Here is a 19814-nt window from a genome sequence, read left to right on the forward strand (position 1 = left end):
GCAAAAGCTCACAGTGTGTTAGCTGAATTGCTTTGCACTGCTGGAATCAGAAGAAAAAAAGTACTGTACCAGGCAATCTTTGAATCATTGCTTTCAATAATAGCACTAGAAACAGACTCGTCAAGCTGGAGTTTGCCCCAAGATCAATAATAAAGAAATGTTGTTAGGCACAATGAACTCGATGAGTTAAACACTCGTATGAGTCCAGCGCTCAAATAGCCATGGCTTAGAATGTATCCCACACAGAGAGTCTTCAGTGGCTGCACATCTCTCTTCTACAGGATAAGATATAGTGGTAAAGAAGAAGAAAAGGAAGCACACGCACAGTCCCATATATATCTTCAGCTGAAGATGGAATATACTTTCAAAAATCTTTCTTGTGTGTTTTGGGCTTAAATTTTAAAGTGTTATATGCTCCTTCCACAGCTTTGGGCAAGTACATGGGATGTCTTTCCAACCTCTTCCTGGAGCCAGTGGTTCTCCGCTGGCTGTTTCCTTGAGATTGGTTTTCTGCCTTTGCTATTTGGGCAGTATCCTCTGAGTATCTCCGGGGAGCGCGAAGGATCCAGTTTGAATGTAAACTGTGTTCGCTTGTGCTAGTAGCAACTGAAAGACAGAAGATAATCTGGAGTTAGCAGAGTTCAGAGTGATATTTTTACATGCACCACAGAATGGGGTGTCTGCCATGACCTTCTTGGAGGTAACAGTGAGTAACCAAACACTTACTAAAAGCTTTCAACTTGTTTTCAATAGGGATAGGATTCACCTTATCTAAGATTTTGCTGCTTGAAGTATAAATGTATATACCAGAACTAGTTTCTTTATAGGCAATTTAAGGGCACAGTTAATCTGACCTGTTTCAGATATCTACTTTAGACAAAGCATTTACAAATGCCTAATTGTCTGGATGAAGAGCTCAGATGGGCACATCTTCATTTGGTCAGGCAAATCCCTTTTTTTCTAGTGGAAACGTACTAGTATTTAGCTTAATCTCTAAATGACTTGTATTTTGCTGTTTGGAGAAAAAATTCTCAGACATTTCTCAATGAGAAAGATAAAAAACAGACATCTTTACATTCCCTATAGCTCTCCTCCCAACATGGCTGAGGGTACAGATGCAAGGGTGCAATTCAGCCCTGGGCAGAAGGCGAGTACTACTCCAGTGTTCTGCATGCTACATTTCCTCATGTAATGGCCACACACAACATAGTGCACCCTTTCAGCAGGGAACAAGCAGTGTTATACTGTAGTTTCACATAGATGCACATAATGACTCCAGATGCACTTAGTGACTCCAGAGCTGTAAAGTAAAATCAGGACAGAAATTGTGTCCAATAATTAATCAAACATGGTCTCACATTGCCCCTCCTTGCTCCTCTCTCTGCCCAGAAAGAATTATCGTATTTCGGCTGTTTTATACTGTACCATCAAAATCAACATCCACATTTGGCCGATCCATGTCAGGAACTCTTCGCCATCTCTCTGAATCCAGGTCTGCAATAACCGAGTCGAAGAAAGCTATTGCTTCTCTTACATCTGCACCGGACTGCGGGCCTTTTCTTTCCATAGGTGTCTGTTGAACAGAGAGGTAAGAGCAAAAATTGTATCTCATTCAATATTTCAAGCTGTCAGAAAAAGAAGACATAGATCGAGTCTACTCCAGTTTGCAGTCATCAAAGAAAGGAGGATAGCAGTCTAACAAATGTCTATCTTGTCACATGCTCGACACCAAACATTTTCCATTTGGACATTGATGGCCAGGTTTTCTACTGTTCCTCAGACTTCCAGTACCAGGCCACTTAATTGGATGCCCAAGTGACAGCTGAGCTTCATGGTCAAATTTATTCTACCTAGCAGTTGGCATCTAATGAGGCAGACACATTAGAACTGCAGTCACAGGGTTTCCTCTAATTAATGCAAGGCTCCAGTACCCTCGGCAGATGAGTCAGGCCTTAGCAGGCTGAATTCCCCTCTGCGGGCAGCTCTTTCTGTTAACTGCAGAGAATCATAGGGTAACTTGGTTGCTAATTTAAGCACCTCATTAAAATGCCTGCGTTAGGTGAAAGGAATCCAGATCTAAATTGCCGAAATCTTTTTGAAATGGAAAAGGATTGTGTGTATGAGTCATCCCACTCTGTGATGGCAATTCCCACAGGACAGCCATGAGGTTTAAAATTAGGAGGATGTCTTGATAAAAAAAAAAAATGGCAAATGTCTATCTCTAAGCTCTGAAACAGACATTAAGCCTTGGTTAGCAATTCTGTATGTCCATGTGGCATGAACCCTTTCTGTCATTCACAGGGGTTCTTCTTTACAAAGGGCTGTATATTTTCTCTCAGACTCCAAACCAGGAGCATTGCCAGGCAGAAATATGAAGTCAAAAAATTACTATGCTGGGTTTCAAACCTGCAAGGAAAAGGAACATGCTGTACCACATCTCAGAAGGATTAGCTTGCTCCCTGTTCTGTGAGATGATGGGGGCAGAGAGATGAACTGACTTATTGCCCTTCTACAATTATGGATTGATTAACGTCCTCAGAAGTGCTAAAAGGTAACTTAACCACACTGAGAATAGCGACTGCTATTGTGACTCAGCCCTTATTGCTTAGAAGATATTTTAAATAAATACTTGCTTTTCAGGTATCTGATATAATTCTCTATTTCTTTCTCTCACTAGACCCAAGTAGCTAATTGAAGCTACAGTCAGCCTTGAAGTACAGGTCTCATTCAGAACCCTGGGGTTAGTCCAGCCCATTTTTTTGTTCAGTAAAATCTTGGCGACCTGAGGACAGAGATGTCTGCACAATGTACTTTCCCATTAATCATGCAGCAGGTAGGAGAAATAAGTGAATTTCTGCTGAGAGGTAATTTAACATGAACAGGTAGGTAGGTACAAACCCATTCCAGCCTTTTGATAAAATGAATGTTGCAATCTGTGAATATAAAACTTGCAGTTAGGAAGCAGATGGCTCATCTGGATATTCTGGAAGTCTTCTTGATCTCTCCCTAATTTTTGCAAAGCTGGTGCTGTGCTGCTGTGAACCTGCTATGTGCATTGGCAAGAATGACTCACTGTGTATCTTGCTGATGTCCCTCTCCGTTCCTGAGGGGAAGGCTGGTGGAGTTACAATGTCAGCCTGTATCACGGTTGTTCACACATGAGAGCTAGTCAGCCACACACACAGTCAGATGGCAGCCTCGGCCTCCGTGAGACTCATTTGTTTGCTAAACTGGAGCTTTTGGCATTCTTAAGTGGAATTTTCAGGGGCAAACTTCAGGAAGTCACAATCCTTCACGAAGCCTAGATGTGCACAGTCCACTACACAGGCTCCTGGCCTATAGTTGGAGCATCCTTCCACGTTCATTTTTTCCCCACTTGGCTGGGTAGTCACACAGTGCTCTGATATATCACCACTGAACCCACCAGTGAAACTGATGTGCTGTAAATCTTCTCTTCCTCAAGACACAATGTCACTTCACAAGCTGTGTACACATAGTGTGAGAATCATTTCCTGGCACCACCATGCAAGTCACTCCTATATCACAGTCATTGCTGGGATGTTTCTTTACCCCTAAATGATTCTTCAAATTACAAAAATCATTCTTTATAAAACTTTCAAAATGTTTTATAAAATATCTTTATAAAAACTATCTCCTCTAGCCCAAGGAGCTGAACACTGTTTCCTACTATTATTCTTAGCTTCTGACAGTCACTGTTCTAAGCATGACACAAAGCCTAATAAAACCAGAAGGAAGATTCCAAATGACTAAATGTATATTAGATCAAAATTTAAAATAAAAGATGTTATATCTAGTCCTAAAAAAGCAAGAGACGGACTTTTGGTTGAGAAACAGAGCTCTGTTTCAGCTATTTTGAGATTCTATAGTGGCAGAACATGCAAGTGGGGCCATAGCTTTCTGGTAATGTCTACTCAGGCTATTCTGTAATTCAGCTGTATGTCCCTTCTTCCTATCATCATCCCTGTTGGGATCCAGTTTAAGGGCTGCATTAGGCAAGCTGCGAGTCTGCTGCCAAAGACAGGTCCATGATCGTGTAAGCTGGAGATCACCGCTCCTGCTGGAGTCCTTCCCGTTGTCCCCACTGAATCAAGTCCAGAGCCAGATAAGCCACGGAACTTTCTAGCCACATGCACTTCATGAAATACAGCCAGGAAGAAGCTTTGCAATCATTTCCTCTCTAGTGTATATAGAGAATATTTCAAAGTTATTTTGTGGTGTCACTACAGTAAAGGGTGAAGAATTGCACTGACTGTCTCAAAACTTCCTGACAGTTTCTTAGCTAACAGAGAAGGGAGCCCTAAGAAAGCCCCACATCTGAGTAGCTATCAGTTACTCTTGCACGCACAATAAAAGTAGCATTGACAAGCTATCTGACGGGTCATAGGAAATCCTATGTTTTTCAATGTATTTAACATTACTTTATGTAATTTTAAAGCTGATAAAAGGGATGTCTGTAAAGCCAGGGATTAGTGTGCTTGCCAGTCAGTAACAGCTATAAATATCCATAGTAGCTGCCAGAGTGTTGAAAAAACAACTATCTTTCAGAATGTATTTCCCATACACCCATAGCTATTTTTTTCTCCTCTTTTTTTTCCCTCTGACACACACAGACATATGTCTTAGACATATTTTTTCCATGATCAGTCACTCATATTTGACCTCACAAGAGGCTAAAAGAATTTTTAAAGGTATTTGTAGCATTTCAGATGATGTAACAGTAAGAAGACAGTCAGCAGGAGACCAGTAAGGCAGAAAAACATATGTCATACAACTAATTGTTTCATGACTTAAAACTAATCACATGGCAAAAGTTCTTAAGAATTACCTTAGAAGACTCTTTGGAAGGAAGAGAAAGTAATGACTTTTTCCCAGTTTTAGATGATTTTGTGGACACTGGGGAATCTGCAGCCATATGCATGGATTTTAAGTTATTGATACTGTCAAGATATTTTTTCCTCAAGGCTAACAGATCCTGCAGGTACTTCAAGCAGTCCTGAGTCTTGGAGTACATCCAGGCCCTGTCTTCTTCTTTTGGCTGGAAGTAAGCACAGGAGTCGATGCTGGTTGTACTTTTGCATTTTTTCAGTGGTTCACTGACGTTCTCCTGCTCACCACTCAGAGTGTACATAGAAGTGCTGCGGATCAGCCTCACTGCAGAGCCCGTGCCATCACAGTAAGGGATATTGTCTGCCACATTCCTTCGGTGGGAACTGGGGTGAAATATAGAATGGATCTTTTTGAACATAGTGTGTCACTTCCTCCCCTTTGTACCTCTTCTCTTTGAGCTTCTCACTTTCGACCAAAGATCTGCTAGCTGCAACTCTTGCCTTCAGCTGACAGACAACTTTCCCACTTGTTGGATGTGCTTCTAACACTGTTCAATTGCTTTCAATCTAACACATTGTAAAGAGCATGATGGTAACTCAGAAGCAAATTTTCCATTCCAGGTGTGTCAGTTAAATACCTTTGCCCTTTTCTTGGGTTAAGACGCAGTGCAGGAGGTCAGGTGTCATTCCTTGTCCTTGCCGGTGGCTGCTCCCCAAGCACAACATGGGCGCCTGTCGGGGCTCCCCTCTTCAGCGCGGCCCTGGCGTTTCCCTGGCGCTGGCCATGGTGCTGCAGCGCGGGCCCTGCCGCGGCCGGGCGGCCCGTGGGCCTCTACGCGGCGGCTTTTCTCCCAAGAGCTTCTCGAGATCAGCCTCGATCAACGGGGACAAGCGAGTGACTTGGTGGGGGAAGCGTTTCTGTCGGGTGGAATTCAGCTGCTGGCGGAAGTCGTTCTGGGTTTCACCCTGCGGTAACCGGGAGATGGTGACGGCTACCCGATACCGCAGCGCTGCTAGGAAGGCCGGGGATTCAGATGTCAGGATCCATTACACTCAGTACAGAGCCCTGCTGTGTAAGAGACGCTGTAAAATGAAACATCGCTCCAAAATACTCAGCTGCCAAAACAACGCAAAAGAAACCAACGCACTTGTGTCTTTCCACATTAGTTCCTTTTGTGGATTAATTCATGACCATTTCAGTACAATGGTCTTGGTGACTTTTCTTTTGGCTGAAAAGTATAGAGAACATTAACTATTACTGGCATACTCGAGCACTACTAATACATATGATAATATAACACCATGATGAATGCTTCCAGCAGAAGTATAGGAGGAATTTGGTCAACTCTCAGTGCTCAGACAGTTAATAATTTTTTACACTAAGCAGGAATGTCCAGGCTTAGCATGCTCAAAGAGTTTTGATAATTCATTTTATTCAAGCTTTGGGAGCTTCAGAAAAATATCTTTACTTTGAAAGCCCGTGGATATGATCCTGCAGGCTCCACTAGGCAAATTCCCACTTCCGCTACTGGAAGTGTTGACTGAAAGCTTAAACAGTCTAAGACCTGTGAGATCTCAGCAGGAGAGAGAGCCTTTAATAAAAATCTGCATGCACTAGACACTACCACCAGCTTTACAAAATGTGCACTTTGTCCTTCACTTTCACTTTCAGCTAAAGCTAAAATGTTCTTAACACAAAACTAAAAAAATGAAATGAATTAGCCTCTTTTTGTCACTTTTGCAGCCCACTATTAGTAGCACACATATGACTCCCACTTCAGTTTAGTGCAGCCTAGAGATTGCTCTAAAATGCATTCAGCTCTCTGAGATATAGCACCTGCACAGAGGTTTTCTGCTCCTGATTTTCTCCTAAAGTCTCATGGAAGTCCCAGTTCATGAAACAGGAAAAAAGCATCATGTACTGTGAAGAGTAAATCTAATGGTATACACTGTGATTTTAAAAACATTTAATACGACCCATACATCTTCCTATCCTACATTCATCAAAATATTTACAACAGATCTCACTGATTTCAAAAGCCCTCAGGCTCCTAAGAGTGTTCTCAGTTTCAAGTGTGCTCAGTCCCAATTTTTACAAAAACTGTCTGGGCCAGTCTCATTCTGCACCAACATGTTTGTGGTTCCTGTTGTTCATGCTGCTCTTAAAATAAGGAGAGCTTAATAAATGCATGAGTCAATACAGTAGCTTCACTGTATACTAGAATTTCCCTTGAAGTAAATAGTCATTTACAACTATTTCAGATGCTAATATTTTATTCAGTACACTGGTTAAGGGCAGTGAGAATACAAATCAGCTTCTATTGTAAAAATGATTGTCAAATATCTAATGTAATTTGAATAAATCCATGGATTTAGAAAGCTAAATGGCAAAACTACGGATATCTTTAAAGGTCACAATTGTCTCGTGTGTTTTGTGAGAAAAGGAATGCTCTATGTCTTTTCAAAGTATTTTCTTATAAGGTATTTGCATTCAGACATGTTTCTTAAATAGCACTGTACTTATTTAAGGTCAAAGCCTAGTCTCCTTGTATCTGTAATTCAGCCAGCAGATATCACTGTTCCCTTCCCTAGTCTTACTGCCAAGGATTGAATATACTACTGCATCTAAGCCTGCTGGTAATTAAAAACCAAACTCTTATTCCAGAATGATTTCTTTCTGCACAAAGACACTCATCAAACAGCAAATACGGTTAAAGAAGAATATTTGGTCTGTTAGTCCAAAATATCAAATTTACAGGCAGGTTTTAAATCATAAATAAAGACCTCCCATTGAAGGAGCTTGTGAGAAGCAGATCAGATGGACCACTCTAAATATTTAATGGTATCTAAGATTACTAACTTTGACAAGGCAATACTCATATCTTATTTGTTCATTTGGCTACTTGATTTTGACTTAACTTACTGAAAAAATTTTATTTTTAAAGTGACATCACTTCTACTACTCTTTTCAATGTTTCTGAATTACTTTGTAGCTAATGGTCTAAGTAACATAGATAACCCTTCAATATCTCAAAAAGGGCCTTTTTTATCTAATTCTGGTATTTTGGCCCTTCCTCAGACAACATGTCTGGAAAGGAAAATCCAGTTAGATGTATACAGTCAAGTGTATTTGTTCTTTTTAACTATATTAATTACACAGTTGAATAAAAACCATAAAATATAATATATAAACAAATATAATTAAAATGAAGTAGGTTGACAGCAAATTTTCTTAATTGACAGGGGCTAAAATCATAAAATCACACTTTTTATCATTTTGTTTCAATAAATTATCTGGAAAACCTTAGGCTTATCTCCAGAATAACATGATGCCATGAATGCAATATTTTCTTGATAGCTACATATCACCCAAATGACTGATACAAAAGAATGTCAGTTATTGAACCTCATTCTATTGTGGATGATTCAGAAAACAAAGTGTTAAATGCTGGCTATATCTATATAAAAAGAGCAGACTGTGTAGGAGAGAGCTAACCGAAGCTGTCCAAAACAGACCTAAAGAATTCATGTAAGGCTAATCACTGTGCACAGTAGGTATTTATCCCTTGTTCTTTACTATTTACTGCTTCCTATGTTTCCTTTAAGTAAGTTCTGCAAAAGTCCACACATACAAATACACAATCTCCTGGAGATGCGTGAAAAAAGCAAAAAATGTGGGAATGTTGGGGAAACAACCTAATACCAAAACAAATTTTGATACATGTACATGGTTGCTAACGTGACTCTTGCTGCTTCAAAATCCATATGTCTTTGAAAGGACTAGCTTTGGAGGGACATTCACAAATCACAGATTAGGTGCTGAATGTCATTGCTTCTTGGCAAGTGGTGAGAAAGAGCAGATATTTGAGGTGCAATACTGCAAGATTCCTGCCTTCCATTGGCTAAAAGGGAAAACAGGAGCCTGGACCTTGTTATTGAGCAAAAACAAAAGTGTCCTCAGGAATTTTTGATTCTTTTTCTCTATCAGTCTCTACAAACAACAGCCTGCAGGAATTCCATTGCTGCCAGGAACCTTTTGGATCTACCTATTCATGATTTCTATCAATCAGGAACATTTTTATCTTCTTCAGAAGTCATTGATATATCTCAGATGATTCAACAGATCACCTTATGTGAACAAAGTTCATCACCTTTCTGGAAATTCCTGGTGTTTGGGAAGAGACAACAATTCTGATGCCATGCAATTGAAATAATCACTATTGCTTCTCTGAGCTATAAAACTGGAAAAATGAGTTTTTGAAGAATGGAGATGTTACAGTATGGGAATTTCATCTGAGCTGACTTAGATGTAAACCCAGTAAAATCTAAGTGTTTTGCCAATGTCAATTTATTTTAATTATTTTTTTGAGGATACACAGTTGAGTCATGCTGTCACTATGGCAACACTGGCCTGCAAAATCATGAGAGTCATAAAAGGAAGGGTTGCGTCTGTCAGAGGATGAACAGATTCTTTTTTATTTTGCTAGGCTGCAGCATCATCTTTCCGTCTAGCTTACATCTGAATCTGAGTATTGCCATTTGACTTAGACCCTGCACGTTCTCCATAAATTTTCACTGCAAGAAACACTTGCATTCATTGAATGGTTTTTGTTGTACTTCAACCAGCCAAAGGAGTGACTGCATTTCCAGCAAGCATGAGAAGATTAAGAAACCCCATTTATGTATGGAAATGCCATTTACTTATAAGAAATGCTAGGAAATTATTATACAAATGAGTTATCAGTCAACGTCTTTTTAATTACCACAACATCTCTATTTGGCAGTGTTTTGTATTCATTCTATCACAAAGCAATAAGACCCACTCTAGAGAAACACTGCTGCTTTAGTGCTATCTCTATAGCTGTTGCCTGGCAGCATTTTCAGAGGTGAAAGGTTACCGCACTTACCCGCTGCTGTATCTGGCCTTCTCTTTCCCCTTGTTTCCTAGAATAACCCTGCTGTCATTAAAAGCTCGATCTGTGACAAGCCTGACAAGAGAACTTTGTCTTGTCTTCTGTCACACAGGGTCAGGGGACAAGCAGTTGGCCTCGCTGGCTTCATTGGAAGAATTCCTGCCCTTTTAGTATGAACATTGTCAGAACCTTTCTAAGCTTTGTTAGTCTTTGTAGAATTAGTTATTCTCTTGCCTCTTGAGTCTTTTTTTCCAAGGGTGGCTGAAGAATTATCGCGATGTCTAGCTTGTTGCCTGTCACATCCATCACCCATTGATCAAGTCTTTGCCAAGAGAAGGTGATAAATAGTTAAGATTCTTGCATGGTAGCTCAATAAAGAACGGCTATTGTGAGCAGCAGTTCTTCAAATTAGTTTATACAAGACAAACTTTTCAATGGCCTGTCGGTCTTGATCTTTAACTGGATCATCTGTTTCGCACTCCAATTAAATTCTAATACACTATTCATCCTTTCAACAAAAGAAGCCCCTAGAGAGATTTATGAAAGGGGAGAGTCTGGATCCCTGGCCTTTGGTAAGTCACAGAGTGACCAAACCGTATCAGTTATCTCCAGGCAAGGACAACTCAGGACACCCAGAGACATTTTCATAGGTACCTGACTCCCATTTGGATGCCTATCTCCCATTTCTATCTCCTGCCTACTCTGCTGACTCAGTGAAACAAGGCAAAGACTAGTTAAGCTGGAGCAGCAAAGGAGAAGTAGCCTGACTGAGATGTCTGAGATGTCTGAGAAAGGGGTACTGAGTACAATGGATAAATGACATGAATACTAGGCAGAATAGAAAAAAAAGAAGAAAAGAAGTAATACGTCTTAAGCACTTTACTAATAGTGCTCCTGAGCACATTAACTTATGCATTTTTCTGCTTTGACAGCAATGTTCCTGACAAAAATACATCTGTATACATCTGTATAGGACCAAGGAATCACAAAGCCACATAGGTGCTGGCGGGCATGCATGCTGGGCTGGGATTGCAGATTAGCAAGGTGGTAACAGTAATCTGCAAAGCCAAATGACACTTTCCAGGGTGAGCTATAATCTCATTAAATCTTTCAGGTAAACCTGGATTGTGCTCAAAAGAACGTAAAGATTTACACTTTCACTTTAAAATCAGGTAGAACACAACCCTTTGACCCCAAAGTGATCAGATATGGAGGTTCTAAATATATTTTCCTTTGAGACTTCTAGGTCAGGCACAAGGAATGTGAAAGTAGGTAAATTGAAGGAAATATTTATGTGAATGCTGGTAAACTGGAACAGCTGACACGTAGGGGCCTGAACATTGGACATATCGTCATAAACTGAAAGAAACCACCACGATGGAAAGAAAAGACTGAGGTAACCAGCCTATCTTTTATGATTCTTCCTGCATACAGAGAAATCCAATTACTTGAAAACAGGAGGCAGACTAATTTGATATTTCACCTTAATTCACTTCAACTCTTCTTACTGACTTCAATAGTATGTGGAACACTATATTCTACCATTCAGCTGTCACTGTTTTTCATTCTTTGAGTGTGAATACAGTTATGGCTATTGATAAGACATACCTGCACACTGTGTCTAGATTTGTATCTAGGGACATGTTTGTGGACATCAAGAATTGTCCTGAGGTGTTTGGTTTTGGGGAGAAGGAGTGGGAAAGCCTGGCTAATACTTCAAAAGAGAGCTCTACAAGGTTGTAAAAGCAATCTCTACAAGGTCACAAACCTCTTAATTTATCCACTGCTTGTCCCAGAGCTTATAATGACATTAAATTTTCCAAGAAAGGCTCTGTTTGTTCCATCACTCTGGCATAGCCTTGCTGAGAGATTACAGGCCCAATTACTGTTCTGAACGATGTGAGAGAGAAAATATTATCAGGGGCTCTTGACAGGATGATCTCAACTTGGAAAATATCATATTCTTCACCCTCCATGACAGTGACATTTTTTCCAAAAAGTATTTGTATATGAAATATTTGAAAATACATATTAACACGCAGAGATCAGTTTTGCTTTATGCCCATATGCCTGAGGTTGTGGATCATGCCTATAGCTCATCCAGTGCACCAGACTGCCAGGATCTCTTTAAAATGTCATGCATGTTTTCAAGTAAAAGACAATACTCACTCACTCCAGTGAATTGTAATCCCTTTCTCCTTGAACTACATTGCTCCTCCTGCACCTCAGTGATATTGTAAATTGCCTGTCTGCTTTTGGTAGTTTTTTCCACTGTTTATTTTCTTGCTGCTCCTCTCAATCATTTATAATTTTTGACAGTAAATTTGATCTAATAGATCTGTAACACTAGCACCCTAGTCAGCAACACATTTAGCAAGTATCTCCTCAGCGATGTAGTAGTGATATATAAACCAATTCAGTACCTCAGCCATTAGCTCTGCTCACAACACAAACCTGCCACTATTTCTCCTAAAGCTTCCCTACTAGGTTAGAGGCATTTCTATTCAAAAGTGAGGCAAAGCATTTGATTTATTTTACTGGCTGTGGGTTAAAATAAAGTATATGCATAACTAGCATCTGAATGGAAACTCAGTAACAGCAGTCCTTCGGTCCCTGCCCCATGGATACCGTTTCTCCAGTGCTCTCTTCATTGATCTAATCGGATGCTGCCCTGCATATAGGGCATATGGGTATTAACAAGGACCTCAGACGTTTCTCGTTGCTATGAACAGCTAATTTTGCACCTTTATGTTTTACCACTAGATGGAAGCCTTGGCCTCCAGAGTTTCTCCGTTAGCTGCCCGACCATTTAATTGTATATATAAGAGTTATTTAACTGTATGCAGTTAGATATTTAAGTAAGAATTAGCTGCATTCAGGCATTTCTGTAGTTTACTTCTCCAATCTTTGCCACCTTTGCTTACTTAGGGCGGCAAAGATTGGAGAAGACTATTCCTTCCAGTAGCATCAAGCTCCTCAACACACTATTAATATTTCTGGTACATAAACGGTGGCTGTATACTCTAATTTTCCCAAAGTACAGGCCAGGAAAAAAAAGAGCTTTGTTCTACAGATTTGTTTTTGTCATACCTTACCTGAGAATTTCACACTGCCATTGCCCTCTGTTGCACGTAAAGGATTTGCAGGTGCCATTGACAGCAAAATGAACCCTCCAGTGAGCTTCCCAGATGGCATTTTTCTCGTGAGGTCTACTGGGGTTAGGACCATGTTTCCATGGTGCTAGATGGCATTAATCTGTTCTGATCATTTCAGTCAATCTGTTTCATGGTCCTGTTCAGTTTTATTGGGTGTCCCTTTACATGGATTGGGGCACAAAAAGGAAGATGTACCACAGCTGTGACAGATTACTGCTAGAATGGGAACTTCAGACCAAATACACTGTTAGACCAGCAGGACACACTACTTAATGCCTACGTGTGGTATGTATGAACTTTAAAAAGATATAGTAAAAAATACATATTTTTCCTGAGAAATTGTTTGTTTGGTGTTACCAACAGTAGAGAATGTTGTAAGAGAAAGGGATGGAAAATGTCGGGCTTGGGCATGGTTTCTTTGCACATGCATCCTTGGCCACTCCTTGTAGAGCATCCCTTGTGAGACAGCGAATGGTCCTGCAGCAGCTGGCGTCTCTGGGTAAGCTCTCCTCAAGGGCCTGAACTAATAGTATTCACCTTATATATGTCTTTTATATGGGTTCTCATTCCTATAACAAGGAAAGGAAGAAGCCATAATTAAATGCAAAAATTTGGCAGGAATCATCAGTGACTCTAAAACTACTTTGAATTCATTTCTGAAACCAAGTGCCTTTCAGATTGACAGTGTCCCTTTAAAAGTGTTATTTAGGGAGCAGAAAAGCTATTTAGAGAAAAAGAAGCAAAAGCCTGACAGATAATGGTATCGATATGGAATCGTGGATGCTGTCACATTACTGCATCTCTGCCTTGTGTGGTAAGTCGGCCTTTGCTGAAGAGAAAACTGCAAATAAAAAACACCTGGTAAACCTCTACAAATAGCATCCTTTTTTACACTAATCATTTTCAGTTTTCTATGATTTGTTGATTCCTCAAATTTTGACAGTGGAACATTCGCATATACAGAGTGCAGGCTGGTACATGGGCAGGGGTAAGAATACCACCCTGCTGACTAAATTTTTAATTAATATTTGGTTATAATCTATGGTTATAACACAGTCATGTGAACATTCATTTCATAGACCAAACTGCTTAAATCTTTGATTCCACTAATAAGCCAGCTGCTGCTCAAAGAGTCTAACCAATTCAGCAGATTCACAGTCTATTTGTTAATCTAATTACTAATAAAGGTAGATTGGTCACAGAAGACTTTTTTTTTTGCATTTCTCCATTTTACATAATTTAACATAATATATAAATCAAAGGCTGAGAAGTCTGCACTGGTTCCACTGTCTGATACAATTAGGTTAATGGAATAAAGCAATGGAGTGGAGAGATGCAGGCAGACTGCTCTGTGCCCAGGAGTCAAATCCATGATCACATTTGCCCTCCTTGTCAAAGAGAAGAGAACAGCAGCAACAACAGTGGCTGGAAGGGCCTTTCTAGAATTAAACACTGTCAATCTCTCCTTGCATTGTTGTGCCCTGAGGCAGTTGTCCTACAAAGTACTCCCACTTCCCAGAAGTTTTCCTGAATACTGAAAGAGAACTTTTCACACACACACACACACAAAAAGGGAACTGAAGACATAAACCACTGTGCTCCACAGGCCCATCTATTCACTACCTACACAGCTCACCACAGCATAAGGAGAGATCAGTGTCAGGTCTCCCTGGAAGTGAGAAGTCATCTAAAATGAGTTTTAGATCCAGAAAAGTCCATCTTAGATGTTTTACAGCAGACTTTCGAAGCATAGGAGTTTTCTCCTCATTTTCTCCCTGCTCCTTGTCTCGGTTTCTGGGGTGTTTTTTCCTGGTTTCTGACACCCTACTTCAGAGTTGCTTTTTAATTTATCTGCACAATGTCAACCCATGGATGGCATACAGTCCTCCTTAACTCTAATCTGGTTATATTTTGACTTACTTCACTCATGCTTCAAATTTGTGATCTGGATAGTAAACCTGCAGAGCAGACCTTACCCGCTGACTGCCTTTTTTCTCCAAACAAGTCCTTATCCCCCTTTTTCCCCACAAAGACATGTCTCATGTCACATTTATGCACTGCTCCCACAGCTGCTTCTTTTTGGCAGAGATGTAGCTAAAGGCACTTTCTGTAGTGAACAACATCTTCTGTCATATGCATTTGCTTGTGGATTATATTGAAATTATCACTAAAGATTACTGAAAGAGAACCTAGTGCATATAGAACGAAAAATGACTTCTATTAGGGCAGTCAGATTTCAGCTGTTTGTAGATTGGTTCTAGCTTTTTCTTTTCATAGAAAAATAACTCCCAATTAAAACTCAGTTTTAGTTTAATGTGGAAAAGGCAGCAACTAGGCGGGACTAGTAAACACAGGGTAGATAAAGTGGAACATTCTCATTAGTAAGATGAATAATTACCATTAGGGGATCAGACTCTGCTCTCTCCCTGCTTCACCCTGAAAGACAGATTATCCTGTCTGTTGGGGATACTCTATGCTGTATAAGCAAGATAAAACATCAACAAGCACCTTCAAGGGGACAGAGATGCCTTGGGAGAACCCCTTGATACCTTTTTACTGTGATGTTACAGACTCAGAAGTTGGCTCTGATGCACCAAGCCCAGAAGCAGAAGTGGTGTGGAGAAGGCAGGGAGGGATCTGGATATGATGCAGCTCAGCTCTAGAAGCATCTTGTTTTCGCTTGCCACTAAACACAATTACACAACCCTTATTGTGGATAGACTGCTCTGCAAATTCAGTCAGATTGATTTGGGATTTCAGCTGCTAAGTCTATATGGCTCAGGAATATCTCCATTAGCTTAGGAATTTCTTTACTGTGATTCCTTGTTATAGACATTCTGACATCTTCCCTCCACACAGCCATACCTCCACCAGCACTATGGGAACCACCAGCAATAAGGATATTTATTTGTGGGATGGGAAAGAAAGTTCTTCCTTGTCTTTCAGCACGCAGGCTTGGGCTGACCCCAAGTGACAAGAGCTAAAGCAGATTTCCAACGCTCTGTCAGGGCTCCCTCCCTCCTCTTGCCCACATGTAGCAGTGGAAAGGCTCAGTCATTTGCAGAGAGCCATGAGAGTCTGTCATTGTAGAGAGATTCTCTTAAGAAGGGCTCTTGAGTTACTGGAGACGCGTACTGTATCCTGAGTGCTTCCAGCACTCCTGAGATACACATCCTTCAGAGATTTTACTGTAAAACTGAATTCAGATAAACACCAGTGGCATCTCATCACTCAACATCTGTCATCTTTGAGGTTCCTTTCTGTCTACCCTGGCCACCCTGCTGGAACTGCCTAGAGACCCTTGAAGACTAATAAAAGATCATGCAGGAATAACATACACACTCCCAGCTCAATACCCTGACAACGAGCTTGTTTGGTCTAGATCTTAATTATGTGAATTTTCTCATTCAAGGACTGTAATGTTCGTTGCAAGTACATACATGGGTACTGATTTCACTAACCTGAAGCAGTGAAATGAGGTGTTTGAGATAACAGCCCTTTGCAACAAGCATGCTGCATAGTACGTGAAAAGGAACAAACCCTTCGGCGGTGACTTGGAGCACTTACGACCTTGGAGTGAGTCCAGGGAGACCGGCTGTCTAGCCTGGGCATCTAAACTTCTGGAATCTGACCACAAATGCAGAAGTGCAGATCTGCTCTAAGAAGTTCTGTTGCATGGGAGGCCAGAGAGCCCTCTTGGAGCACATTTTCCTCTGCACTGTATACAGCTCTGTAAGGCAGACTGACAGAGCAGACAGGCAACCAGTGGACAAGGCCCTTCCTGGAACCGCCTTACTGATAGCCCAGCTCTCGGTACCTGGTCCTGGAGCTGGGAATTCACAGGCAGGTAAGTTCCTTTCTGCACGGAGGCTTTCTCCTGGGCTGCACTGCACACAAAATAGGGCTGGTCCTAATGAAATTCTGAGCTGTATGGAAAGAGAAAAGAAAGCACAGATATAACTGAGGAAAAGTCCTAAAATTAGCTGAAAAAAATAAAGTGCTGAATATAATGGAAGGATTCCTTTCTAAAGCTGTATCTGTACAGGTAGTGAAAAAGGCAAATAGCAATGTCTCTTCGTTACAGACACCATAAATATTCTGCTACTGAGGGTGCTGTTGCAGGTAGAGCTTACTCTTGGGAAACAAAGAAAGCAGATTTGCAGGAGAACTCATAATTTAACCTTTCACAGCACTTCTTTGCATCTTCACAGCACTGTGTAAACATTGCATAGTCATACACCTGAGAAGCAGCAGGACCTCCACGATTCCCCAGCAGGAGATACCTGCTCTGGAAGGCAGCTTCCCTACCTGTGCAGCCTTTGGAGGCTGGGTATGGCTGTGGTCTGCTGCTGCTCATGCAACGAGAGAAATTCACTGCAGACAAATCATATACACTTACTGGGCTGTAAAGCACTATTGTTTTCTACAGGGCCGTGAAATGATCCAGAGCCCACACTCAGCTCCCTAAGCCATCTAATATTCTCTGTATACCCATTGCAAAACTGGTCTCAAGCTATACCATAAACTTCTATCATTATCACCCATTAAAATTCTTCCTTACTTAGAGAATGTTTAAACATGTGTTATTATATCATGGCTGATATAATCATGGCTGACAGTGTGGGTGGGGAAATGAATAAGACTTTTTTTGGTCCATTTACTTCTTGCAGTGCCCAAAAGCTTTGCCAAAAATGCAAGAAAGGAAGCAATCACTCAAACAACCCAATAAACATTTTCTTCATATGGGTGATCTCATGATGCAGCAACCACAGAAACTATAATAGTTACTTAAAGGATCTTTTCCACCCCAGATAAATGATGTTATCCCACAAGAAATATTTGTCTAGCAGAAATGGTCACTAAGCTAATAAAGATAAATTAATGGTGATTTATTAGATGGTATTATAAAATTCTTTCAAGAACCAAGAATTTGAAGACATCGATCTGCATACAAGAATCTCATTAAAAGCCTGGGCACAGGCCCCCCTGCCACCCACCTAGGTTAGGAGTGTGGTCACCGTAGGCTACTTCTCTAGTGACGTATAGAGGCCCCTTGCAAGGTGAATCACCCTAAGGGTGCCTATCTTTCTGCCTTGACTGAAGAAGTCAGCTAAGTTCTTCACCCGGAAATCTTCAGAGGATTGCCTAAGATTAAAGAAAATTAATTTTGTCCCGTATCTGTTTGGTATGGCCACTGTTCCCCTGCAAAATAATAATAATAATAATAATAATAATAATAATAATAATAATAATAATAATAATAATAATAATAATAATAATAATAAAGCTGCACATAGGTTTTTACACAGTGAACTCGCCCCCTTGCCCCAATTTTCATCCATTAATGATGTTCCTTTTTCTGTTTGAGGATGTTTGTGAATATGAAACATGGCAGTCCAAGGAAGATACTTCTAAAAATATAATTTCCTCGGGGGAATAGGCCAAAAAGAAAGGGCAAAAGAGGGAAATGGATATGAAATGTGAGGAAAACAAAGGGATATTGTAACCGTAGTTGTGGTGACAATATCCTCTGTGCTTTTCTATAAATCATTCCATACCTTTCTTACATGCTTGAGTGCTTTTTTATCGCCTGCAAACAGCATTTGAATGAATGGCTCATATTCAGAGTAATGTAAGAGACTTGTGTTTTGAGGAGTGCTGGGCATCTACAGGGCCCATGATCAGTAAATTCTGAAAACCCAATGCATTTGATAAATCCTAGGTGAATAAACTGCATCTGAATTTGTACTCCATGCTCAGAACTTCTGGAGAACAACTATGGGAGCAACTTCTGGGCAAGCAGAAGTAACTAGTAAAACTTCTTTTCACATTCTTTGGGCAAAGGCAAGTGCTTCAATATTATATTTTACTTCTTTCTTTGACAATCCTGGAGTAAAAGTTTTACAAGTTTTTAGACCAAGTATTTTTTTTAAGCTTCTTAGCTCTTTAGTTTTGCTCATGGGTTTTGCAGCTCTTATAGGTATAGCACTATCATTGAAAACAGTCAGAAAAGAACTATTTATGAGATACAGAATACTGTCAGTAGTGCATATTCCAAAAATGCTATGCAGATCCATAGTCCCAGAAGAGCCAATGTGCACGCATACCTACATGGCTATAAAGAACACACATATACAAAATGAAAGTACCAGTACCATTTGCTGAACAGATACAAAATAATGAATAATATTATCTTAGTGTTAAGATTAACACTTCATTTTCAGGCCACAAACCTTGTTGTTTTGGTGTTTTCATGCATTTCTCTTTTTCCCAGAATCTTTTGCTCAAGTCTAGGAAAAATCCAGCAACCAACAGAGAAGTAGTAGTAGTTTAGGAATCTTTTTTTTTTCCATTTCATTTCCATCTGTCTTACCAAACCTCATTCTGACTTGTAGAATAAATTCTTATATTTGCATTATAACTTCTAGGCTCATGCTATAAACATTTTTCTTATTATATTATGGAAGTGACTGTTTTCCTGAGAGATATGTTATAGCAAGCATTCTGTTTATAGAGCAAGCCTATCTGATTCCTACATGCATAGGTCCAGGTGTCCCTGCTTGTACAGGAGGGATTGGACTAGATGATCTCCAGAGGTCCCTTCCAACCTCATCCATTCTGTGGTTTTGTGGTAGTTACTTTGGCTCCCAGGCACCTCCATTCTCCTGGGATGCTTCCTATTGCAGAAGGAAATCTATTTTATGAGATAAAATTAAATCAACTAGGAGGCCAGGTGTTTAGACCACCTCCTCCCCCCTGCCAAAGTGGAGAAGCCACCCAGATACCATCATTCCAGTGCTGGCAAAAGGGAAGCAGAGCAGAGGGTCAATGCAACCAGGTAGGGCTGAGTCTCATTAGGGCAAATCCAACCACATAACACAGAAAACACATTGAAAACT

General features: G+C 40.4%; 1 protein-coding gene across 1 annotated transcript; it reads right to left on the reverse strand.

Annotated features, from left to right (window-relative positions):
- Nucleotides 1–364: 364 nt before the first annotated feature.
- On the reverse strand, nt 365–5266 carry CUNH13orf42 (chromosome unknown C13orf42 homolog). The gene is made up of 3 exons (XM_088522116.1): nt 4847–5266; nt 1426–1573; nt 365–606 (listed from the first exon to the last, which is right to left on the reverse strand). Exons 1-3 carry the CDS (start codon nt 5264–5266, stop codon nt 365–367), a joined length of 810 nt encoding a protein of 269 aa, XP_088378242.1.
- Between the last annotated feature and the right edge of the window lie 14548 nt (nt 5267–19814).

This window comes from Tinamus guttatus, unplaced genomic scaffold (genome assembly GCF_059628265.1).
Source record: "Tinamus guttatus ecotype Peru unplaced genomic scaffold, ASM5962826v1 Tinamus_guttatus_pri_ptg000150l, whole genome shotgun sequence".
In the NCBI taxonomy this organism is placed as follows: Eukaryota; Metazoa; Chordata; class Aves; order Tinamiformes; family Tinamidae; genus Tinamus; species Tinamus guttatus.

What these genes read in the sequence shown, in the direction of transcription:
- CUNH13orf42 (XM_088522116.1), bottom strand. Translation starts at nt 5,266, where the DNA reads ATGTTCAAAAAGATCCATTCTATATTTCACCCCAGTTCCCACCGAAGG. An exon ending in CTTCCAAAGAGTCTTCTAAG is followed by an intron (nt 1,574 to 4,846) that starts GTAATTCTTAAG and finishes TCTGTTCAACAG; the next exon opens with ACACCTATGGAAAGAAAAGG. An exon ending in TGTGGATGTTGATTTTGATG is followed by an intron (nt 607 to 1,425) that starts GTACAGTATAAA and finishes TCTGTCTTTCAG; the next exon opens with TTGCTACTAGCACAAGCGAA.